At 40.9% G+C, this 26,236-nt stretch overlaps 1 protein-coding gene across 3 annotated transcripts in view; it reads right to left on the bottom strand.

Annotated features, from left to right (window-relative positions):
- IL23R (interleukin 23 receptor) overlaps positions 1 to 26,236 on the bottom strand; it is a 100,375-nt gene that overhangs the window by 20,166 nt on the left and 53,973 nt on the right. For all 3 annotated transcript variants that reach the window (XM_063625279.1, XM_063625280.1, XM_063625281.1), the window contains exons 8-9: positions 10,567 to 10,656; positions 7,083 to 7,185 (exon numbers count right to left, since the gene is read on the bottom strand). In XM_063625279.1, coding sequence (XP_063481349.1) covers positions 7,083 to 7,185; positions 10,567 to 10,656 — 193 coding nt within the window. The remainder of the gene's footprint in view (positions 1 to 7,082; positions 7,186 to 10,566; positions 10,657 to 26,236) is intronic.

Here is a 26,236-nt window from a genome sequence, read left to right as displayed (position 1 = left end):
AGATGAATTGCTAACTAGAATAATCCGTGTAGAGAAGAACATAAATAACCCGATGGTGCTGAAAAACACAGCACAAGAACTTCGTGAAGCATACACAAGTATCAATAGCCAAGTCGATCAAGTGGAAGAAAGAATATCAGAGATTGAAGATCAACTCAATGAAATAAAGCAAGAAGACAAGATCAGAGAAAAAAGAATGAAAAGAAACAAGCAAAGCCTCCAAGAAATATGGGAATATGTGAAAAGACCAAATCTACGTTTGAATGGTGTACCTAAAAGTGACAAGGAGAATGGGACCAAGTTGGAAAACACATTTTGGGATATTATCCAGGAGAACTTCCCCAACCTAGCGAGACAGGCCAACATTCAAATTCAGGAAATACAGAGAACACCACAAAGATATTCCTTGAGAAAAGGAACCCTAAGACACAAATCATCAGATTCACTGAGGTTGAAATGAAGGAAAAAATGTTAAGGGCAGCCAGAGAAAAAGGTCTGGTTACCCACAAAGGGAAGCCCATCAGACTAAAAGTGGATGTCTCAGCAGAAACCCTACAAGCCAGAAGAGAGTGGGGGTCAACATTCAACATCCTTAAAGGAAAGAATTTTCAACCTAGAATTTCATATCCAGCCAAACTAAGCTTTATAAGTGAAGGAGAAATAAAATCCTTTTCAGACAAGCAAATGCTGAGAGATTCTGTCACCACCAGGCCTGCCTTACAAGAGCTCCTGAAGGAAGCACTAAACATGGAAAGGAACAACCGGTACCAGCCACTGCAAAAACATGCCAAATTGTAGAGACCATTGATGCTATGAAGAAACTGCATCAACTAATAAGCAAAATAACCAGCTAACATCATAATGACAGTATCAAATTCACACATAACAATATTGACCTTAAATGTAAATGAGCTAGGCCGGGCACGGTGGCTCACACCTGTTATCCCAGCATTTTGGGAGGCTGTGGTAGGTGGATCACCAGAGGTCAGGAGTTCGAGACCAGCCTGACCAACATGGAGAAACTCCATCTCTACTAAAAATACAAAATTAGCTGGGCGTGGTGGCACATGCCTGTAATCCCAGCTACTAGGGAGGCTGAGGCAGGAGAATCACTCGAACCTGGGAGGTCAAGGTTGCAGTGAGCCAAGATCGCACCATTGCATTCCAGTATGGGCAACAAGACAACAAGAGTGAAATTCTGTCTCAAAAAAAAAAAAAAAAAAAAAAAAAAAGAAAGCAAATGGGCTAAATGCCCCAATTAAAAGACACAGACTGGTAAATTGGATAAAGCATAAGACCCATCAGTGTGCTGTATTCAGGAGACCCATCTCATGTGCAAAGACCCACACAAATTAAAGGGATGAAGGAAGATTTACCAAGAAAATGGAAAGCAAAAAAAAAAAAAAAAAAAAAAGCAAGGGTTGCAATCCTAGTCTCTGATAAAACAGACTTTAAACCAACAAAGATCAAAAGAGACAAAGAAGGGCATTACATAATGATAAAAGGATCAATGCAACAAGAAGTGCTAACTATCCTAAATATATATGCACCCAATACAGGAGCACCCAGATTCATAAAGTCAGTTCTTAGAGACACACAAAGAGACTTAGACTCCCCCACAATAATAGTGGGAGACTTTAACACCCCACTGTCAATATTAGACAGATTAGCGAGACAGAAAATTAACAAGGATATCCAGGACTTGAACTCAGCTCTGGACCAAGTGGGACCTATAGACATCTACAGAACTGTCCACCCCAAATCAACAGAATATACATTCTTCTCAGCACTACATCGCACATATTCTAAAATGGACCACATAATTGGAAGTAAAACACTCCTTAGCAAATGCAAAAGAATGGAAATCATAACAAACTGTCTCTCAGACCACAGTGCAATCAAATTAGAACTAAGGATTAAGAAACTCACTCAAAACTGCACAACTACATGGAAACTGAACAACCTGCTCCTGAATGACTGCTGGGTAAATAACAAAATGAAGGCAGAAATAAAGATGTTCTTTGAAACCAATGAGAACAAACACACAATGTACCAGAATCTACATTTATAGCAGTGTGTAGAGAGAAATTTATAGCACTAAATGCCCACATCACAAAGCTGGAAAGATCTAAAATTGACACCCTAACATCACAATTAAGAGAATTAGAGAAGAAAGAGCAAACAAGTTCAAAAGCTAGCAGGAGGCAAGAAATAACTAAGATCAGAGAAGCACTGAAGGAGATAGAGACACGAAAAACCCTTCAAAAAAATCAATGAATCCAGCAATCATTGAATTGCTACAAAGAGAATAAAATAACTAGGAATACAACTTACAAGGGATATGAAAGACCTCTTCAAAAAGAACTACAAACCACTGCTCAAGGAAATAAGAGAGGACACAAACGAATGGAAAAACATTCCATGCTCATGGATAGGAAGAATCAATATCGTGAAAATGGCCATATTGCCCAAAGTGATTTATAGATTCAATGCTATCCCCATCAAGCTACCACTGACTTTCTTCACAGAATTGGAAAAAACTACTTTAAATTTCATATGGAACCAAAAAAGAGCCCACAGAGCCAAGACAATTCTAAGCAAAAAGAACAAACCTGGAGGCATCACGCTATCTGACTTCAAACTATACTACAAAGTTACAGTAACAAAAACAGCATGGTACTGGCACCAAAACAGATATATAGACCAATGGAACACAACAGAGACCTCAGAAATAACACCACACATCTACAAACATCTGATCTTTGACAAACCTGACAAAAACAAGCAATAGGGAAAGGATTCCCTATTCAATAAATGGTGTTGGGAAACTGGTTAGCCATATGCGTAAGGCTGAAACTGGATCCCTTCCTTGCACCTTATACAAAAATTAACTCAAGATGGATTAAATACTTAAACATAAGACCTAAAACCATAAAAACCCTAGAAGAATACCTAGATAATACCATTTAGGACATAGGCATGGGCAAAGACTTCATGATGAAAACATTAAAAACAATGGCAACAAAAGCCAAAATTGACAAATGGGATCTAATTAAACGAAAGAGCTTCTGGACAGCAAAAGAAACTGTCATCAAAGTGAATAGGCAACCTAGAGTATGGGAGAAAATTTTTGCAATCTACCCATCTGACAAAGGGCTAATATCCAGAATCTACAAGGAACTTAAACAAATTTACAAGAAAACAAACAAACCAACCCATCAAAAAGTGGGTGAAGGATATGAACAGACACTTCTCAAAAGAAGACATTTATGCAGCCAACAAACATATGAAAAAAAGCTCGTCATCACTGGTCATTAGAGAAATGCAAATCAAAACCACAATGAGATACCATCTCATGCCAGTTAGAATGGCGATCATTAAAAAGTCAGGAAACAGAGATGCTGGCAAGGCTGTGGAGAAATAGGAAAGCTTTTACACTGTTGGTGGGAGTGTAAATGAGTTCAACCATTGTGGAAGACAGTGTGGCAATTCCTCAAGGATCTAGAACCAGAAATACCATTTGACCCAGCAATCCCATTACTGGGTATATACCCAAAGGATTATAAATCATTCTACTATAGAGACACATGCACATGTATGTTTATTGCAGCACTGTTCACAATAGCAAAGACTTGGAACCAACCCAAATGCACATCAATGATAGATTGGATTAAGAAAATGTGGCACATATACACTATGGAATACTATGCAGCCATAAAAAAGGATGAATTTATGTCCTTTGCAGGGACATGGATGAATCTGGAAACCATCATTCTCAGCAAACTAACACAAGAACAGAAAACCAAACACCACATGTTCTCACTCATAAGTGGGAGCTGAACAACGAGAACACATGGACACAAGGAGGGGAACATCACACGCTGGGGCCTGTCAGGGGGTAGGAGGCTGGGGGAGGGATAGCATTAGGAGAAATTCCTAACGTAGATGACGGGTGATGGGTGCAGCAAACCACCATGGCACATGTATACCTATGTAACGAACCTGCATATTCTGCACATGTACCCCAGAACTTAAAGTATAAGAAAAAAAAGAGAAATCAGCATGCTAAATCAGCCAATACTAAAATTGTTTAGATATACAATTTGAATAAACTCCATGATCTAAGTCAAATTACCTAAGATAAATTACCTAAGATAACCCATCAGTTATCAGTGCTATGCACCTAAATTGGAGAAACAACTGGTACTCAAGAGGACATACTCCATTTTTAAGCATGGATTCACGGAGAACCAAGACAGCCACCTTGTCCTTCCAGAGTCCTTAAGGCTTCCATTATTAAAAGTTCTGCATTCCATGACTTGTAATGGAAAAGATAAAATGATCCAGATTAAATATGTTTGTGTGGTGACTTATAAACTACTAAAAAAACAATATTTGGTTTGTCAAACCCATATTCCTGGGAAAACAATCAAAGCTTCAGGTACATTTGGCTACCTGATTGGACATTTAAATATTTATAAGGGATTTCATTCAATTGTCACTTTCAATGCATGTTTTCTGGTTGTATGAAAGCTTTCCCATGCAAGAAGACTGATGTTATAATAGTAGATTATTATGCTACAGTATATTTTTACATGGTTAAAAAAAGCTGTTTATGGTTCACTGAGGACAATCAATCCCTTCACAATCTAGAACCCAAAGAATGAATCTTCTGAGAACATTAGAGAAAGACTGTCCTTGCCATCCACACTACAGCAAAACTTTGGGACCTTGAACTTTCAGTTTCAGAGGTCCCACAACTTTCATAATCTCACAGCTGAGGAGGGTCCCTCCACACCCATTGGAATCCTTAAGGTAAAGCTAACTAGGACAGGGTGTCCCCAGAAGACAGTGTCCTTAAGGTGAACAGCTTATCCTAAAATCATGGATTAAGACTTCTGTACTATCATGAGACTCTTATCTTTGAATATTTTTTTTCTTGCTTATGCCTCTATGAACAATAGAAGTGAAAAGGGGGTCTGTTATGTGTATATTATGGGGTATATGTTTATTTGTGAAGGATTTTGCAGCCAGCCTTATACATGGATAATGTTATACTTTGATGGATAAAAGATGAAGGCCCAATGCAGGTGACAAATTTTAAGGGTTCATATATTGCCTCATAGTCAGTCAGAAACAGAACATTGATTTATTCCTCTTAAGCCACATCATGGGCTAAAGAGAACATTGCCAGGAGGCCTTCACTCTTCTATAAGGGCATCATTTGTTAGGTCTTTTTTCCATAGTTTGAAGTAAAAGAGGCACTGATTAGAAATGTATCCCTCAAGATGGGTTCTATAGCAGATTCTACTGTAAAGCCTATGGTTACACAAAAAACTTTAAATTCTCTTGTGAAAGTTACGCAGAATAATAGAATTGGCCAAACAGAAAAGTATTGGCTAAATAGCTGCTGGCACTTATGACATATGGAGAAAACATCGGGTATTATAGTGATTCAGTTATAGGGGATTAGTGAAAAAAATCACTTAAGTGAGTAGACTCTTCATCTAGCTCATTCTTTGATCTATTTGATTTTAGACGGTTTGGTTTGGCTTATGAGGACCCTGGGTAAAGAACATAACCCAAACTCTTAGTATTATTCTTCCAATAGTCCTAATAGTAATCTCCCTGGTATGCTGTATTCTCTCAAAGGTTTTAAATGTTTACAAGCAGCCATCTCCAGAATGTCAAATGGTCTCTCTTCAACTGGAATAACAAGAGCTAAAAGGAATGTGTGGCCATCGGGACACCATAACCTATGAGTGACATGCCGAGAATGGAAACCCAAAATCATGTTAACTGAGAGTGGCGCTGAGGCCCTAAGTTTTGGTCACACTCTCACCTAAGTGAGAACCTGACCAAAAAGGGGGAGTTTTTTTTTAAACAAAACTATGGGAGGCCATTATTTTGGACCGAGCTCATGCACTAAACTCCAACAGACAAAATCAAACAAAAATGGAGTTGTTCATGCTAAATGTGACATAGTCAAACTAAGACTTTAAGGAAACACATAGATCCTAGAACAGACCAGGTTTTGTTTCTCTCCTATAAACAGGATGTTCCAGCATAAGGAGGTACCTTCTACTCAGTCCTTGTTCCCACCTTGCAGAACCCACTGTTCGACCGTTTCCCGGTGCGTTTCAAGACCATATACGTACATTTACGACGGTGATAGTGACATCAATGACTAAAGTTTTGGTCAATCTCGCAAAATTGAGAAAATCACCAAAAGGGGGGAGTTATTAAAGCAAACTAAATATGATCTGAGAAGGACTCCGTACTTCTATATTCAAGTCCTTGTGGATGAACTGTAACCTAGCCTAATAGGCAGACACAATTGAAAACCTAACTTAGTAGTATGTGCCTGTAACAGTAGCTGAGTCCTGGCCAATCCCAGCAGCCGTACTTCAACCACTCATAGGCTGCTGAGTGTTCAAACCGTGTTCAAATAAGGCAAACGCCAGCCCATAACCTATCCAGCTGTTTCTGTACCTCACTGCCGATTTCTATGTGTCACTTCTCTCTTTTTTTGTCTATACATTCGCTCTGACCACAAGGCATCCCTGGAGTCTTTCTGAATCTGCTGTAATTCTGGGGGCTGCCTAATTCGCACATTCGTTGCTCAATTAAACTCCTTTAAATTTAATTTGGCTGAAGTTTTTAACACAAGGCAATTTGTGACTTCATCAGTCTCAAGAATCTAGGCACTGTAGGTTAATTTGAGGCACAATGGAAAAGGCTGTGTAGTAAAGGACAGAAATGGGCTTTGATATCAGCTGTGTTTGGACTCACGGCTTAGTGTTCAGTGATTCTGGGCTGAGGACTTAGCCTCTTTAAGCCTCATTTAAGTCACCTGTAAAGAAGGCCAGGCAGCTTTTCCATCAGGGTCATTTTGAGGATTAAAGGAAAGGCATTTGTAGTTTGGCATGGGTAAGTACTTATTAAACATTGTTCCTTTTATTTTCCTTTATCTGAATAAAAATGTTAACAGATTTTTCTAGTAAACAACTGAAATGACTAAATTTTGGTGATACGTATACATGTAGTCTAAATCAGAAAACAGAAATTCTGCAAAAACCTACCCAGTTCGGAGTGATCTGTTAAATATCCCAATCAAAGAAAGAACTGACAACATAACAGCAAAGACAATCATTCCCAGTAAAAGTCCAATGTCTTCTCTGTTGTCTAATGAAAGGAAAGAAAAATAATTTTAATCAAGCATTATTCTTCATGTGATACCAGAATTACTGTTCTCTTTACTCAAAGCAAAGGTCTCAAAGGAGAAAGGGCAGGGGGAAGCAAAATTAACCTTTACCTTGGGCCACAAAGTGACTGTTTTTCCAGAGTGCACAACTACCCCAGGAAACAACTTTTTGTTTGAGAAAGTTGGGCTACATGCATCTGATGTCAGTGGGTTTTTAGAAGTGCATCTCTGGCAAATGTGGTCAGCTTGTGCATGCAAATTTCATGTAAATTCTTAGTGGTGAACTTCATTTGGCTTGTCTGACACAGGTGAGAATTCCCAATTGCTGTAACAATGTCTAAAGCTGGTCACAATCATACTGATTTTTTTTTAACTTTTTGTGTGAGATAGAATGTGTGCAATTTGTCATCATTCTTCAAAATCTATTGCTCATGAAATTTTTCCTGCTGAGAAAGGACATCCACTTTACTTAGAACAATATACGTGATAAGAAAGAAATCATACACTGGCAAGTTAAGATAAAAATAAAAAATTAAAAAAGAAAGAAATCAAAATTGCCTTTATCTTGCACTTGCACTTAGTTAAAAAACAGTGCTGACTGGGCACAGTGACTCATGCCTGTAATCCCAGCACTTCGAGAGGCCTAGGTGGGAGGATCACTTGAGCTCACAAGTTTGAGACCAAGCTGGGCAACGAAGTGAGAACCCCATCTCTACAAAAATTACAAAAATTAGCCGGGCGTGGTGGCATGTGCCTGTAGTCCCCACTACTTGGGAGACCGAGGTAAGAAGATGGCTTGAGCCTGGGAGGTGGAGGTTGCAGTGAGCTGAGATTGTGCTGTTGCACTCCAGCCTGGGCGACAGAGCCAGATCTGTCTCAAAAACAAACAAACAAACAAACAAACAAACCCAATGCTTTTCTTGCATGTTGAAGTTGAGTTAATCTCCTAAAATATTTAAATAATTAATATAATTTATTCAACATATATTACCCACCAGGCTTATCATCATGCTTTCTCCCTGGTACATGAAAAAGCCCTGTTTTCAAATATAGAAGATAGTTGAGACATTACTTATCACATTGGAATTTGTTCTAGAGCCATGTTGGGTATTGGCTTCCCTTCCATCCTCCTTCCTCACTCCGTCCCTTCCTTCAGCAAATGTTTATTGGGTACTTACTATGTGGCAGACACTGTGTTTGCCCTACCCTAGTTATTTCACATACGGGGGTCTCCAGGCTGCCCGGCCCTCTTCTAAGGCCAATCAGCAGACAGGGGTCTGAGTAACTCTACCTCACTGCAAAATCTTGATGGGATATGAAATTAATGTTTTCCCAGGGCTAAAGAGCTATTTCTGACTATTTCAAGCAACTAATGGGGGGTACTGGCTGCCACACACCCTTGGGCATTAATTAGTGCCTGGAAGAGGATAGACAGCCCTCAAGTTAACACAGTGCTTGGCGAAGGGGTCTAAGCAGTAGAGCAGAATGACCAAGAGCATGGCCTGATATACCTGGGTTTGAATTAAACTCTGCCTCTTATCAGCTCTGTGACCTCGGGGCATAATTATGAACTTGCTGAGTCTCAGGTTTTCTCTTTTGGGAAATAGAGATAATAATACTTATCTAACAGAGCTGGCATGAGTTCCTAACTTCCACTGTTCCCACAGAAATATCAAGGGGTAGGTAGGTCTGTGTAGGCATCTATAATTAGGGAACTGGACTGAAGCTAGGCACTTGGCTCATAATTGATTGATAATTCAGAGTGCCCTTACCTTGCTTCATGTTTCTTTTTCTTCTTCTTCTTCCTCTTTTTTTTTTTTTTTTTTTTCTGAGACAGGGTTTTGCTCTGCTGCCCAGGCAGGAGTGCAATGGAGCTCACTGCAGCCTCTATCTCCAGTGCTCAATTGATCCTCCCGCCTCAGCCTCCCAAGTAGCTGGGACTACAGGTGCACGCCACCACACTCATCTAATTTTTGTATTTTTGGTAAAAATGGGGTTTTGCCATGTTGTGCAGGCTGGTCTCAAACTCCTGGACTCAAGCAATCTGCCTGCCTTGGCCTCCCAAAGTGCTGGGATTACAAGGTGTGAGCCACCGTGCCTACCCACTTCATGTTTCTTTATGACACTTCACCACCACCTGACTTTTCTTGTTGTTTTGTTTGCTGTTTTTATGCCCCGTCTGGCTAGAATAGAAGCTTCATGAAGACAGGGGTTTTGCTCATTGTTTTCACTGCTGATTCCCCAGTACCCAGAACAGTGCCTCGCACACAGGAGTTGCTTAATGAATATTAAATAAATGAAGGTGCAAAGAATATCAATACAAACTGCGGAAGTTCTTATACTATTCCTGCCTGATTTCTACACAAGGAGATGAATGGTCTGTCAGTGGTCAATGGTGAAATAGTCATGCCTAAGAGTTTTCAACTCAAAATTTGTATTTAGAGTTATGTTCATCCATTGTACAACCAGATCTCAATTTTTTATACCTAAAGCATTTAGGCAAGCTCATCAATACAATAGCAGTCATGCTAACAACTAAAATGGGAGCTGGTTTGTATAAAAGAAAGAGCAGACTCCAGGATATTGAAAGAAAAGGATTTGAATTTTAGTCTGTCACTTAGCAGCTCTATGACCTTGAAAAGCTTCCTCAACCACTCTAAGTTTCAGTCTCCTCATTATAAAATAGATGCATGACACTGATCTCATGGGTTGTTTTGAAGATGGAAGAAGATGTCTAGACAACTCCTAGCACAAGATAGGTAAGTAATTTGTTTTGAAAGAAGTTTTTGGGTCTTGAGCCCTAGTAGCTATTAAAATAAAAATGTGGCCGGGTGCAGTGGCTCACACCTGTAATCCCAGCACTTTGGGAGGCTGAGGCGGGTGGATCACCTGAGGTCAGGAGTTCAAGACCAGCCTGGCTAACATGGTGAAACCCCATCTCTACGAAAATGCAAAAATTAGCTGGGCATGATGGCGGATGCCTATAATCCCAGCTACTCAGAAGGCTGAGGCAGCAGAATCGCTTGAACCTGGGAGGCGGAGGTTGCAGTGAGCCGAGATCGTACCATTGCACTCCAGCCTCGGTGACAGAGCAAGGCTTCATCTCAAAAAATAAAATAAAATCAATAAAAATCTTAAAAAATGCATACAATCTATTGCAAAAGCTGGCAAAGTCCACCTAAGCCATTTCTTACATTCAGTTTTAAGCAGATCTTTTACTTTGTCTATTATTTTCCTGTGGAAGGCATAAGGCATATCTTATTGTCCAGAAACTTAACACCTGATGTGATTTTTTCAGTATGATGGGTTAAAACGGCAATTACTAAAAGACTACTCAAAAAGCCTAAGTGGTATTTTCTTACCAGAAGTAAGGTGTCCTGTAGAGATGGAAGCAACTGTTAGCCCAGAATTCCACGTGTCATGTTGGGATGATTTTGATGTGACCTGGGGAACTTAAACCAAAAGGAAAGAGCGTCAGTGTCTTACATTTTGCACTCCGCTTGCCAAATTTCCCGAGAGTTTCTTCCCTTGTTTAGTGATGACTGAAGTAAACCAATAACTTTAACTGGCTTGAAGGGTGGGATAAAAGCAGTGGCCTTCGAGCGTGTGTCTTTTCCTCTTGTTTTTATTTAATTGGGTAAATCTCAAAGGAGCAAACACTGCAAAGGCAATTATAATCTACCTAGGTTGCAAAACTTCAAGGTGTGTCCACTAATTTCATGAGGCTTCTAGGCAGCAAATACCAAGGAGCTTTATTTTACTGAGCCAGAAAAAATGCACGATAACTAATCTCTATTTGATTCCTTGCAATTGATGGTGCAATAAGGTTCCGATTTCCTTGACGGTCTCCAAGATGTGTCACTTTTGCCTTTGCACAATCTTTGGGATGCTGTTCACCTTCTCCTGGCTCCTCATAAGAAACCTAATTTTGGTTAGCAGGCACTTTGCTGTTGTAACACTGGGGTGGGATGTCACCAATGACTTCCCTCTGCTCTTTTCCCACTGGCAAAGATCCTGGCCGCCTGGTCTACTTATAAAGGCTGTCAGGACACTGCTAATGAATGCTTCTGGGGTGAGCAACCCTGGTACTTAACTTTCAGTCTGAACTCAAAGGGATCCTGGTGCAACCTTGCTGGTCTCCTCCTTCCTGATAATTAAAAGCTGACAGAAGCGACTTCAAGGACACAATTCTCCCAACTGGCAGAAGACATTTCTGAAGATGGCTCTAAGCCTTGGATCCCTGAGACTGCTTCAAGCTCTGTGTACTCCATCATTCTGATTTCAGTGCTCAAATCTTTCTTTAAAAAAAAATTACTTTTGGGGGCAGGGAGAAATCACAACTTGAGGCTGAGATATCACAGGCTTGTATAAGGAGCAATGTGGCCCATGTGACTGTCTTTGAGAAAAGGATCCTACATTTCCAGTGAAAAGGTTCCTATGGGGCTTCAGAAATTTTTGAAAAAGGCTGGTCTGGCCAGACACAGTGGCTCATGCCTGTAATCGCAGCACTTTGAGAGGCTGAGGCAGGTGGATCACTTGAGGCCAGGAGTTGAGACCAGCCTGGGCAACATGGTGAAACCCTGTTTCTACTAAAAATACAAAAATTAGCCAGGTGTGGTGGTGCGTGCCTGTAATACCAGCTACTTGGGAGGCTGAGACAGGAGAATCACTTGAACCTGGGAGGTGGAGGCTGCAGTGAGTCTAGATCGTGCCATAGCACTCCAGCCTGGGCGACAGAGGGAGTCTCCATTTCACAAAAAAAAAAAAAAAAAGAAAAGAAAAAAGGCTGCTCTGGGTGCAGGCATAGGTGTGAGGAGGTTAGTTTTCTGAGAACAATGGGTGAGGGATTTTAGAAGACGAAAACATCAGAAAAGCCAAAAGTTATTTCCTGTGTTTTTTGTCCTGGCTTCTCTACAGCAAGAGGAAAATGTTTCACCGGGAATTGTGACAAACCAGAAATTTTTTTTGGCTTCTCAATGCCTCGCCAAGTCTCTTTTCCTCTGTGGGTATATGGTTCCACCAAACTCTGAGGGAACAAGGTTGTGCCCTGATGGCCAAAGTCAGGTTTATTCATCTGAAGTGGTATCTTTACATTCGCAGGGAGCTCAGGCAGGAGTCTGAATCTCCGTTATTTTGAAATTTTAAGAATAAAAATACTGGCCAGTTGCAGTGGCTCATGCCTGTAATCCCAGCATTTTGGGATGCCGAGGGGGATGTCAGGAGTTCAAGACCAGCCTGGCCAATATGGTGAAACCCCATCTCTACTAAAAATACAAAAATTAGCCGGGCATGGTGGCAGGTGCCTATAGTCCCAGCTACTCGGGAGGCTGAGGCAGGATAATCACTTGAACCCAGGAGGCAGAGGTTGCAGTGAGCAGAGATCACGCCACTGCACTCCAGCCTGGGCGACAGAACAAGACTCCATCTCAAAAAAAAAAAAAAAAAAAAGAGTAAAAACACTACATTAAAAGGTAACACAATTTTCAATTTAGCAAAATCATGGGCTTATAGAATATGCTGCTGTAGTATTTTTGTTTTCACTTTTATTATTTTAAAATTAGCATTTTTAATTTAAAAGTAATATATGGTGGTGTTGGCTTTTAATACAGGTTAATGTAATTCTGTTGTATAAACTACAGGTGGTTATTTGGCAATGAAATTTCATTCAGTTATTAATTTGCATCATATAAAAACAATTTTCGTATCTGACTAGGGTTTTATTAGCCCTAACAGGGAATAAATACAATCTTCCTTTAGAGTCTATTTGTTATCATAGTTCCAAATCAAACAGGTGCATTAAATTAAAGTCACTTATAAGAGGTGCTTAATTCTCAGAGGGAAATTTCACAAGGAATCAGTTATCTAAAATAAGACAATTTAAACAAAATTGTCAGAGAAGAAATCAAGCCAATGTTAGGCACAGGACTGAAACAAAGCTATGTAGATTACATTCTTCATGGAATACTGCCACCACGTGGCTATGTCATTTCTTTTTAAATTACACTTAACATCTTTGACTGTAAAAGCGATAATTAAAGTACAGAAAAATTTTCAACAGGAGAAATTAAAAGGAGAAAAAAAGAACCATCCCTAATCCCATCCTTTTAATCCACCTGCTATTAGTGCTTTATGGTATTTGCAAGTATTTTAACATACAAAAGCATTCACAAGCACAGAATCTCGCACACACATACAGCCTTTATGACTGGAAACTGTTGTTTATATCAGTTCTGTCATCAGTGCATTGCCTAATTTGCTAAAAAAAAAAAAAACCTCATGATATCTTACTGTATTTGGTGTTTGTGGTGTTACGTCCATGAGACAGTTCCATCCTTGCAACAGAATATTAACTTGTGCCTATTAATCTCACAGGACATACTTGAATATACTAAAAAAACCAAATTATCTTTAATTTGGGAAGAATTTTTATATAACTTGTACACACTGGCATCAAACTTTAGTCTTACAAGAAGACAACATGCCTGTGGGAATTTAGAGTGATTTCGAACAAGAGATACAGTTTCTTATTATTGGACAAAATTTAAAGCATAACAACTATATTTTTTGGCCTACCAAAACACCAGGCTAATTTAATCAAATCCGCTCAAAAGGACCTGGTTTTAGCAATAATGTATTCCATCTGTATCTTAAGGATGATGCCAAATCATCACCTCAGCTCTTCTTTCTACACCAACCGTACTAGTCTGTTTTCACACTGCTATGAAGACATAATCAAAACTGAATTTTTTTTTTTAAGACAGAATCTCCCTCTGTTGCCCAGGCTGGAGTGCAGTGGCATGATCTTGGCTCACTGCAACTTCTGCCTCCTGGGTCCTAGCAATTCTCCCGTCTCAACCTCCCAAGTAGCCGGGATTGCAGGAGCGTGCCACCACGCCTGGCTATTTTTTTTTTTTTTTTTTTTTTTTTTTGGTATTTTTAGTAGAGACAGGATTTCACCATATTGGTCAGGCTGGTCTTGAACTCCTGACCTCAGGTGATCCACCTGCTTCAGCCTCCCGAAATGCTGGGATTACAGGTGTGAGGCACCACACCTGGACAAAACTGGGAAATTTATAAAGAAAAGAGTTTTAATTGACTCACAATTCCACATGTCTGGGGAGGCCTCAGGAAACTTATAATCATGGCGATCGGGGAAACAGGCATGACGACAGGCCAGAGAAGTGCCGAGCAAAGGGGGGAAAGCCCCTTATAAAACCATCATATCTCATGAGAACTCACTATCACAAGAACAGCATGAGTGTAACTGCCCCCACCATTCAATTACCTCCCACGACTCATGGGGATTATGGGAACTACAACTCAAGATGAGATCTGGGTGGAGACACAGCCAAACCATATCATCAACCATGGGGCAAAGTGTGTTTTGTCATCCTTTTAAAGTGACCATTTAATGAGTATTAATTATGTTGTAGGTAACATGCTAAACTTTACGTTTTCTCTTACTTAATCCTCACAACAACCCAGTCACACAGACAATATTGTTATCCTCATTCTATGGATAAGGAAACAAAAGAGTAGAAAGGATAAATAACTTGCTCAAAGTCACCTAGGTAGAGGGTGAAGAGTGGAAATTCCCATCCAGTTCTGACATGTAGTTTGTGCTGGTCACTGATCTCATTAAATTAATAACCTCACTTCCACAGCAGGATGGCGCAGGGTGGGCAGCAGAGTCAGCCCTGCAAACAGCCTCTCCCAGGATGAGACTTAGCACTGCTCCACTGAGGGCTGGCCATGGTGTATTGGGGCTGCCTAGCCTTGTGGGGCTCTGGACCCCACAAGCCCTACTGTGCTAACCCATTTAGCACTGATGCTTTAAATCTTCTAGTGCAGTTATTTTCTTCTTAAAACCGACACTTTCCTTTATTACACAAGCAATACATGCTAATTACAGGATGCTTGAAAAGTGTAGAAGGGTATGGAGAAGATAATACAATTTTATATTTGTTTGCAAACTAGAAACTATTATTTTAAAAAAATATGTTAACAGTCTTTTGTGTATGTCGGTAGCCTAGTGGAGATCATACTCTGTAAATGTTTTGTCTTGCCTTTTTTATTCAATTTTTTTTTTTTTTTGAGACAGAGTCTCACACCATCACCCAGGCTAGAGTGCAGTGGTGTGATCTTGGCTCACTGTAACCTCTACCCCCTGGGCTCAAGCTATCCTCCAGCCTCAGCCTCCTGAGTAGCTGGAATTACAGGTGCACACTACCACGCCCAGCTAATTTTTGTACTTTTAGTAGAGATGAGGTCTTGCCATGTTGGCTAGGCTGGTCTGAAACTCCTGACCTCAGGTGATCTGCCTGCCTCGGCCTCCCAAAGTGCTAGAATTACAGGCGTGAGCCACCACACCCAGCCTTATTCAATATTACTTAGTAAAAATTTCCTCATTTTGTTAAAAATTGTTCAAAACATCATGCTATGGCTAGTTAATATTTCATCATGTTTTACTGCATTTATTCAATCTTACCCCTATTAAGAAACTGTATAGCTCGGTGATTTCAAACACCAACTGCAAACTCAAACAAAACTCAGTCCAAGTCCTGGCTCTACTAGATGGAGTTCCATGGCCCTGGGCAAATTGCTTAACCTCTCAGTGACTCAGTTTCTTCATTTGTAACATTAGATAAAAGCAGTGAGGTCATGAGGTTTCATGAGACAGCTCATATTAAGCACTTAGTACCATGTTTTACACAAATAAAACCTTAATAAGCATTAATTATTGCTATTGTTGAACTTTTAGACTGGTTCCAAATTCTTACTATTATAATTAGGTTTTGGATGTATATCATTGTACATAAATTTCCTTCAACTGATTATTTCTTAAGGCCAGATCTCTACAAGAGGAATTACTGAGCCAAAGGGTATAGACATCTCTAAGGTTTCTTTATTTACTTTTGCGCTTGCCAATCTTGATGTCGAAGCCACACTAACCAAGGCCTGCATCATAAAGGCTTTGATTAGAGCAGACACATGGACTTTTCTGGACCTTTCAGGGGTTCTACATATTCAAGAAAGAGTAGTCATATTAAAGGAGACAAAGGATGTGTTTTTTTAAATCGTTGGAGATTCGCCCCCACCCTCCCTCCTATTTTTCTCAAAACACAAATACCTCCTTTTGGTTTCTCTCTTTTGAATCTCCTTTTAATAATTCAGCTGTTTCACAGCATTTAAGTGCCATTTCTCCAAGCCAGGCCAGTTTAGCTCTGTGGTCAGAATTCAACATTATCGGGCCAAGGGTAAAGAGTTGAGTATGTCAATTAGCAAGGCAAAACTAATGCCAACATATCAAATAGGCACCAGAAGCCCAGGGCAGGGAAAATGATGTGTCAGAACAAACTCATCACCACACCTTGAAAAACAAGTCAAGCAATGAACCATTTAGTGGATTATAGTGTCAGCGGTGTATATAAGGGTAGCAGGGTGCACACAGACGTATTCAAGGGTTTATCTTCCTTCTTATATTCCTAGGCTTTAGGTACTTGGTATGTAGGGAGAAGGTAAGAAATCTTCATATGGCAGTTACATTGTTAAAAAGAAAGAATAAGAGGAGGAAAAGGCAAAAAGCAGTAGCCGCCCAGGAAATGTTCCTAAATGACAAGGACCATACGGAGAAGGCCTGATGTCAAAGTGTAGCGAAACTCTATATGAAAGAATGGACAGCTTCCAAGTCTACACAGTGGTCAACAGATTCCTCAGAAGTACACCGTTGCTCTCCAGGCACAAAATCTTCCTATCTGAATAGTCTAGTGGACATTTGCCATGTTTTATTTGCCCAGCATTGGGATACACTTCTTTGTGGGCATCCTAAAAAAGGTGAGAGGCAGTAGGGCTACAAGCAAATGGCCTAAACCTCGCCAACCAGATGCCCCCTCCCCTAACACCCAGGCTGTGAATGTGGACGAGGTAACACAGGGCTTCCAGAAACCACTTAGAATCCAGTGTGGGCACCATGGCTGTATCCAGTGACAGTGGCACCAGGGCAGGCAGTGGCAGTGATCAGTGTCAGCTGCAGAGTCCTCACCAGACTTTTCCTAGGCTGTGATTTTGGCTGTGGTTCTGGCTTCTGCCCTCACTTGGATCCTGTTCATGCCCATTTTGCCAGGCTTTCTACTGATTTTCAGCTACCTTTCTAATAATTCTCTTTCTGCTTAAGATAACCAGGCTTGATTTATTTTGCTTACACCTAATCATCCTGACTAGTAAAAACTGCAATTGGTGGTAGTGGTTGGGGAGGTAGGGAGATGTAGTAGGACAAATAATGGCGTCATAAAGATGTCCATGTCCTAATCTCTGGAATCTGTGAATAGGTTACTATAATATTATGAAGTACATATTTTGTCTTCATCCTGGTTTTCTGGCATACAAGTCCTAAAATCCTTAGAATGTCCAAAGTGGTAACGGTCATTTTGTATGCTAATAAGTTGACTAGCGGCTGGCTGCCCCTAAGTAGTTTCAGGATGGGGGCTGTTCAGAGGAAAGACCAAGGCACGATTAGAAGGTTGGGATTTTTCAACCCATCCCCAACCTCCAAGAGGGGAGAGGGGCTGAAGATTAAGTTGATCACCAATGGCCAATGGTTTAATCAATCATGCTTACATAATGAAGCCTCCAAAAAACCCCAAAGGCCTAAGTTCTAGGAGCTTCAGGATAGCTGAACACATGGGGGTTCCTGGCAGGTGATGCACCTGGAAAGCTTATGGAAGCTCCATGCCCCTCCCCACATGCCTTGCCCACTGCATCTCTTCCATCTGGCTGTTCGGCTGTATCCTTTGTAATGCTGTTTATCATAAACCAGTAATCATAAGTGTTTTCCCAAGTTCTGTGGAGTATCCTAGCAAATTGATCAAATCTGAAGAAAAGATCATGGAAACAAACTCTAATTTATAGCCAGTCAGATGGAAGCATAGGTAACCACCTATTACTTGAGACTGGAATCTGAGGTGGGAGTTGTAGTATATGACACTGTCTAGGCAGATAGTGCCAGAGTGAATTGACTTAGAGGACACACAGCTGGTGTCCCTCAAAGAATCTGCCAGAGAATTTGTTGCTGAGGGGGAGAAATCCCCATACACGTGTTGGTAATCAGAGGTCACAGAAGTGACCTGTGTTGTGAAAGTATTATATAGCAAGAGAAATTGAGTATGTTCTTTCTACTCAGTTACCTTATAAGGCAAAAGGGAATTGAGAGGGAGTGGCTATCCTAGATTATATGGGTGGATCTGGTAAAATCACAAGAGTTCTTCTAAGCAGAAGGGAGAAGGGTGAGAGTCAGAGAAAGAGATTGGAAGATGCTATGCTTCTGGCTTTGAAAACGAAGGGTGGAGCCATGAGCTGAGGAATGTAGGCAGCCTCTAGAATCTAGAAAATGCAATGAAACTGATTCTTTCCTGTAGCCTCCAGAAGGAGCATAACCCTGTTTACACCCTGATTTCAGCCCAGTGGTTGTGATTTTGGATTTCTCACCTCCAGAACTATAAGATAATAAATTCGTGTTGTTTTAAGCTATCAAGTTTGTGATGATTTGTGACAGTAGTAATAAGAAACTAATACAGAAGATGATGACTTCAAGAAAGAGCATAATCATAGGCCGGGCATGCTGGCTCCTGCCTGTAAGCCCAGCACTTTGGGAGGCCAAGGTGGGCAGAGTGCTTGAGTCCAAGAGTTCAAGACCAACTTGGCAAACATGGTGAAATCCTGCCTCTACAAAAAAAAAAAAAAAAAAAAGAAAAAAGAAAGAAAAAAAATTAGCTAGGTATGGTGGTGCATGCCTGTAGTTCCAGGTACTTGAAAGGCCAAGGTGAGAGGATTGTTTGAGCCCAGATCTTATGAGCTGAGATCACACCACTGCACTCCAGCCTTGGTGACAGAGAGAGACCCTGTCTAAAAAAGAAGGGAGGAAGGAAGGAAGGAAGGAAGGAAGGAAGGAAGGAAGGAAGAAAGGAAGGAAAGAAAGACAGACAGAAAGACAGACAGACAGACAGACAGAAAGCAAGCAAGCAAGCAAGAAAGAAAGAAAGAAAGAAAGAAAGAAAGAAAGAAATCTTTGTTCTGTAGTAATAGGTTGCAAACTTCAGGGAGATTACGGAACTCTTCTGAATTGTTTCCTATTCTGCAGAAACTTGGTGGTTTATCAGAGGCAGGACCTGAAGAAAGTTAAATAAACCCAAATGAAAAGTTTAAAGTGATTAGAATTTCAAGAAACACTGTCTGTTTAACATGGGTTAGTAACCAAGAGTCTACAAGTTCAGAACCCATCTCTACGTGGACAATTCACAAATCTCTAATTACACATAATAAAATGTTTGAAAAATACATTCTGTGTGCCATCATCTAATTTGCATTATATTTAGTAGCACTGATATTTAGTTCCATTAACGTAATATTTGCTTTTTCCTTTTCAGCCACTTAAAAACCTGAAAAATTAATGAGCGTCTTCAAGAAGTCACTGGTAGTGCAACAACCAATACTGTTTTGTGAAAGGAAAGCAAAATGTTGTTTAATATCTTGCTCATACTTGCCTTCCTCTGGAAAACTGTCAAAAAAAAAAGAGTAATATGATTTCTCTGGGAAACTTTTCTATGGCAAGTAGCAATTCAAGCAAGTTAATTAGTCATCGTGAAATGTGACTGCCCGTCCCTCAGGACTTTAACCTGTTATTAAAGGGATTATAGAACCTGTGTCTTTTCTTCAGTAAAAAGGGATCTATATTACAGTGCAGAATTGAAAAAGATTCCTGGCTAGCCATTGTTGTTTCACCTTTTTTAAGTCAGTAGTAGCAAATTTAGACGACTGACTTATACATTTTCAGTGTCGGTTTTCTACAATGACAAATTGTCTTTTCCCCCTTGGGGCTCTTTCTGCACTGCTGAAAGACCCCAGGATAACAGTGGCTATCAAGGTTGGTGGATCAGAAGCGCTAACTTCAGCAGCTCTCAGCGGTTCTCATAATCTCAGCTGAAACCTCACAACCAGAGATAGGGTGAGTTCTAGGCAGAAGAGGGTCATATGTGATGCGATGGTTAATTACGACAACAGTCCTGTATCCTGTGCTTTGGGGGGTTCCTGTAATGCCCAGGTGGGCTGGGGTGGTCAGTGACTCAGGAGAAATAGCAAACAGAGAGGTGACCAGATAGTACTAGAGATAATGGCCTAAGACCCTCGCGTGCCCACCCTTTTCTGTCCCCCAAACCACTACTACTAAGGCGATGGTGATACAGACAGCAAACAGGAAAATACTGAATAAATGAGGGTGGTTCCCTGGCAGAGGTCCCACCCTCAAGCTTGGAAACCCACAGCCCTAAATAGAAGCAGGCATTCTTGTTTTCGTTCCCAAAAGTTGCCTTTTGGCCCGCTATGCCCCGCTATCCACATAAACTCCAGACCCCAGGTTCCAGAAGCAGACAGAGAGATAAACAGAAGGGCAGAAAAATGGCAGAATGGCTCGGCAGAGAAGGAGAGAAGAAAAGGAGCATCTGAATGCTGAGAGAAGTTCCGCTGGGGATGATCGGAGAGGAGATCGGCCACTGGACAGCCAACTCCGGGGAAGATCATCTTCCCACTGTATCCCCCGTCCGGCTCCCTATCTATCCTGCTGAGAGCCACCTCCACCACTCGGTAAAACCCCCACATTCATCCTTCACCTCCACCACTCAGTAAAACCCCCACATTCATCCTTCACCTCCACCACTCGGTAAAACCCCCACATTCATCCTTCACCTCCACCACTCAGTAAAACCCCCACATTCATCCTTCAAATCCGTGCGTGACCTGATTCTTCCTGGACACTGGACAAGGACCTGGGTACCAAGAGGGCACTGAGCTGGTTAACAGTTAAGCTGTCTGCAGACAGCAAAGCTGAAATAGTGCACTGTAACATATTCCCACTTGGGCCTTGGGAGTTGCAGGCATCCACCCCTAGATGCTCCTGTGCGGCTGGAGCCCCAAGGTGCTCACCCCAGCTCCTGCCCCTGCCCATCTGTGCGCTCCCCTCCTGTAAGGGGTTTGAGCACGTGCCTTGGCAGAACAGATGAGCCACATGATATCCGACAGGAGTCAGGGAACTCTCCTGTTTCAATGACTTGGGCAATCATATCCACACCGCCTTTCTGTCCACATTTTCTGTCCATTCTCTATGTTGTCTTTTATGATGACACTTCCCTCTCTTAAAGAATGTGTCTGACCTCTACAGCAATGGTTCTTACACTTCACTGAAGAAGTATCACTTGGCAAAGGGCTCAGGAATCTGTACTTTAAGAAGTGCCCAAGCATTCAGGCCAGGCACAGTGGCTCATGCTTGTAATCCCAGCACTCTGGGAGGCCAAGGCAGGGGGATCATTTGAGGTCAGGAGTTCGAGACCAGCCTGGCCAACATGATGAAATCCTGTCTCTACTAAAAATACACACAAAAAATTAGCCAGGTGTGGTGGCACATGTCTGTAGTCCCAGCTACTCGAGAGGCTGAGGCAGGAGAATTGCTTGAACTCAGGAGGTGGAGGTTGCAGTGATCTAAGATGGTGCACTACACTCTAGCCTGGGTGACAGAGTGAGACTGTATATAAAAAAAAAAGTGCCCAAGCATTCTTAATGTAGATTGTCTGCAGGCCCTACTATGAGAAACAGTCTTTCTAAGCAGCCCATAACTAGCTGGTAAAGCACATGATGAATTGCCCATGATGGTCCTGTCTTAGCTAAGACCGCCTTTTTTACCTATCCTTTATCCTCCTATCAGACTGCCCCTTCCTTACCTATCCTGTCAGAAACCTCCTATAGTACTATGGTTTCATTTTTATCATCTACCCCGAATCTGCTTCCACATCTTGTATTCATGCCAAAGTAGCAGTAGTCAATAGCATCTTCTGGTTCTTTTCTCATGCATTTGCATTTCCATAACAAACACTGCATTAGAAATGAAGCTCTGTTGGCATAGTTTTATTACTAGCTAATGTGTAGAGAATGATTGTTTCGCAGGCGGATGCAGGACCCTCCTAGGTCTCTTAGGAAGGAGACTAGCCGAGCTATAAATAACATGGTGCTAGAATCCCATAGCCTGAGTTAGACCCTGGCTCCACCGTTTACCAGCCTTGTAATGTTTGACAAAACTGCTTGGGCCATATGGTTTCATCTGTGCAACTGGGATAATAATTATACTCCTTTTATAGAGCTGCAGTGATAAATAAAGAACAATTCATATGTAAAATGCTTATAAAAATGCCCAACACTTAGTAAGCATCCAGTAAATGTTAGCTATTATTATTTACTATCCTGAAGTCACCCTGGGATTCAGTCTGTTAATTGGCCTCTTCAGCTGTGAAGTCTGTTTCTTACTGCTTTTATTTACGTCTTTATGTATGATGCAATGTAATTTATGTAATTATTATGCTTGATTTTTACTGTGTGTCTTCTCCAGAAGGGAACCTCTCCAAGCCAGGGAATTTTGTCTCCTTTGCTCACTGAGGTTCTGCAAGGATCTAAAAATGGCTGGCACATGGTAGAGGCTAAATGAGTATTTTGTGAATGACTGTCTTTTCATAGGTCCCTTTTTAAAAAGCAATCAATATTAAAGATTCGGTAAAAAGCAGTTCGACAACATCCATCAGCATCTTAAAAGGTGCTTAACTCTTGATGCAATAATTCTTCTTTAGAACTAAAGGAATAAAGACCATTTATATACAAAGCTATGCAAAGAAGTTTATTGATAAGGGATAAAATGGAAATGACCTAGATGTTATTTAGGTAGGGAAATGCCTAAATAAATTATAGTACATACATAAACAAGAATGCCGTGCAGCCATGAAATCAGTTTTTAAAAACTTAACAGGGTAGATTAAGTAAGAAAATCAGGATATAAAATAGTATATACATCATAGCCCCAACCATTAAAAAAATGCATAGGAAAAACTAGTATTAAATTAAATAAATGTAAATAGTGGGTGTTTTTAGGTTGCATACTACAATAAACTTACATTGCTTTTACACACAGAAAAAAAGCTACTTTTTCAAAGAGATTTAACATGAGCACTTTCCCTAACACACTTTTACTGTTTCTCATGTAATGTGTCTTAGAAAGGAATTTGTACCAAGAGAACAGTCTATGGTTGCTCTTAGCTAACATGTTAAACTTTGATAAATCCAAGTTTTCAGGGATACTTAATTTTAATTGGTATTTTTGTCTCTTAAGTGATTTTTCTCCTTAGGAAACAGACTTTAAATTTAAACTGTGGTGTTCCTATTTCCTTCTACCTGAAGCTTAAGACTTTTATCTTTATTTTACTTTATGTATTTATTTATTTAGAGACAGAGTCTCGCTCTGTCACCCAGGCTGGAGTGCCGTGGCACGATCTTGGCTCGCTGCAACCTCCACCTCTCAAGTTCAAGAGATTCTCCTGCCTCAGCCTCCCTCGTAGCTAGGATTACAGGCACCTGCCACCACGCCCAGCTAATTTTTGTATTTTTAGTAGAGACGGGGTTTCGCCATGTTGGCCAGGGTGGTCTCCAACTCCTGACCTTAGGTGATCCACCCGCCTTGGCCTCTTAAAGGGCTGGGATTACAGGCATGAGCCACCACACCTGGCCAAGACTTTTATGTTTAAAGAAGAACATTTGTAGTCCTGTACTAAGAATACTTACGTAAGTTGCTCCTCCGCTTCCCTGAAATTAAAGAATGAAATTGCTGAGGGATGGTGGGGAAAATGCACAGTATTTTCACACTGGGATTAAGAGCCTCATAATCTAACAACTGAGCTAGCCAAGCAGTTCAATATTTTGAATAAGAAAAGTGTTCTTATAGTTTAGGTGTCATTACCCACCAGCAATGTGCTCTTTAGCAAGTCATGCCCAGTTTCTGCTTTTGTAAAGTAGCACTAATTACACTACCAAATGTGGTTGACATCATAATCAAACAAGCGTATACACAGTAGTACTTCATAAATGATAAATGGTAGTTATCAATTTGCATAATCTTGCTAGGCAGTTATAGGGTTCATTAAAAAATAATGGGTTATCAACTAAATTCTGACTATTATAAAGTGACATCTAAAGTCCACGAATTGTTAACAGTATCAACTTGACAGAATACCTTCAATTAAAAACTAACTTTTAAAAAAGAGAATTGATACTGAAAATAATTCCCTGGCCGGGCACCGTGGCTCACCCCTGTAATCCCAGCACTTTGGGAGGCCAAGGCGGGCAGATCACCTGAGGTCATGAGTTTGAGACCAGCCTGCCCACCATGGTGAAATCCCGCCTCTATTAAAAATACAAAAATTAGCCAGGCATAGTGGTGGGTGCCTGTAATCCCAGCTACTTGGTAGGCTGAGCCACAAGAATCTCTTGAATCCAGGAGGTGAAGGTTGCAGTGAGCCGAGATCACACCACTGCACTCCAGGCTGGGCAAAAGAGCAAGACTCTGTCAAAAGAAGAAAGAAAGAAAGAGAAAGAGAGAAAGAAAGAGAAAGAAAGAAAGGAAGGAAGGAAAGAAAGAAGAAAGAAAGAAAGAAAGAGAAAGAGAAAAGGATTCCCTAATAAGTTGTTTCTTCATTTTAACATTTTAAAATTTAATTTCTATTTATTTTCATTTTTTTTTAATAGAAGCAGAGTCTCACTATATTGCCCAGGCTGGGTTTGAACTCCTAGGCTCAAGCAATCCACCTGCCTCCATTTCCCAATGTGCTGGGATTACAGGCATGAGCCACTGCACCTGGCCAAAGTATTTCTAAGATTTGGGCAGCAGGAGATAGCAGAAGAGCTTTTCAGCAAGTCATGCTCTTTGCTCCCCCTACTAATTTGGCAGCCATCAATATTTATAATGTATGTCAAAGTGCCTTGAAAACATAGAACACAATTCCAGAATGTTATAATAATGATGCTATTCATACTGGGAGTATAATAAAGTCCTTCAGTTCTGAAAAGAAAATGTTAAATCTAGTGTATAAGGTACCTACAGTAGGGAGACATCTTTAGGTTAATGGGGCCATTAGGAGTTTTATTACAATTACAATAGATTCATTTTATTATGTGCTTTGACTGAAGTCTATTTGGCTAAGATGTTATTGAATGGCATGAGTAAATGAATATAAAATTAAACTAATAATATTAGAAGTAGGAAAATATCTAAGGATAAACAATAAATCAGCTAAATCCTGTTGAGGGGAAGAGAATTCTGTGTTTAGGAGTTTTAACTTTCTGATTGCTTTGCATATAGTAGATGTTTATTGATATGATTGTTTTGTGTCTCTTTTAGGAGAATATGTTCTTAATAATATTTTCTGAGATGGAGTCTCACTCTGTCGCCCAGGCTGGAGTGCAGTGGCGCGATCTTGGCTCACTGCAACCTCTGTCTCCTGGGTTCAAGCCATTTTCCTGCCTCAGACTCCTGAATAGCTGGGATTACAGGCATGTACCACCATGCCCAGCTAATTTTTGTATTTTCAGTAGAGATGGGATTTTGCCATGTTGGCCAGGCTGGTCTCAAACTCCTGGGCTCAAGTGATCCAACTGCCTCCGCCTCTGAAAGTGCTGGGATTACAGGCTTGAGCCACCACACCCAGATAATATTTTTCAAAACAAGTTCTTCGCTTACTGTATGGCTCACAATTGCCCAGGATGTCACCCAGGCTGGAGTTCAGTGGCATGAACATGGCTTACTGCACTCTCGGCCTCCCAGGTTCAAGTGACCCTCCTGCCTCAGTTAGCATGTTGGACCGCATCTGTAGTCTGAGCCACCTGGGAGGCTGAGGCAGGAGGATTGCTTGAGCCCAGGAGGTAGAGGCTTCAGTGAGCTATGATTGAAGCCTGTTTAGATCAATAATTCTTCCTGTAGTCCCCAAGTAGCTGGGACTACGGGCGTGGGCCACCATGCCTGGGTAATTTTAATCGTATTTTTGGTAGAGATGGGGTCTCCCTATCTTGCCCAGTCTGGTCTTGAACTCCTGGCCTCAAGCAATCTTTCTGCCTTGGCCTCCCAAAGTGCTGGGATTGCAGGTGTAAACCAGTGTACCCAGCCTCCCAGATGGT

The sequence above is a fragment of the Symphalangus syndactylus genome, chromosome 12 (assembly GCF_028878055.3).
Source record: "Symphalangus syndactylus isolate Jambi chromosome 12, NHGRI_mSymSyn1-v2.1_pri, whole genome shotgun sequence".
Classification (NCBI taxonomy): domain Eukaryota; kingdom Metazoa; phylum Chordata; class Mammalia; order Primates; family Hylobatidae; genus Symphalangus; species Symphalangus syndactylus.
The sequence above is the reverse complement of the archived record's forward strand: the minus strand, read 5'-3'. Positions and strand labels throughout refer to the sequence as shown.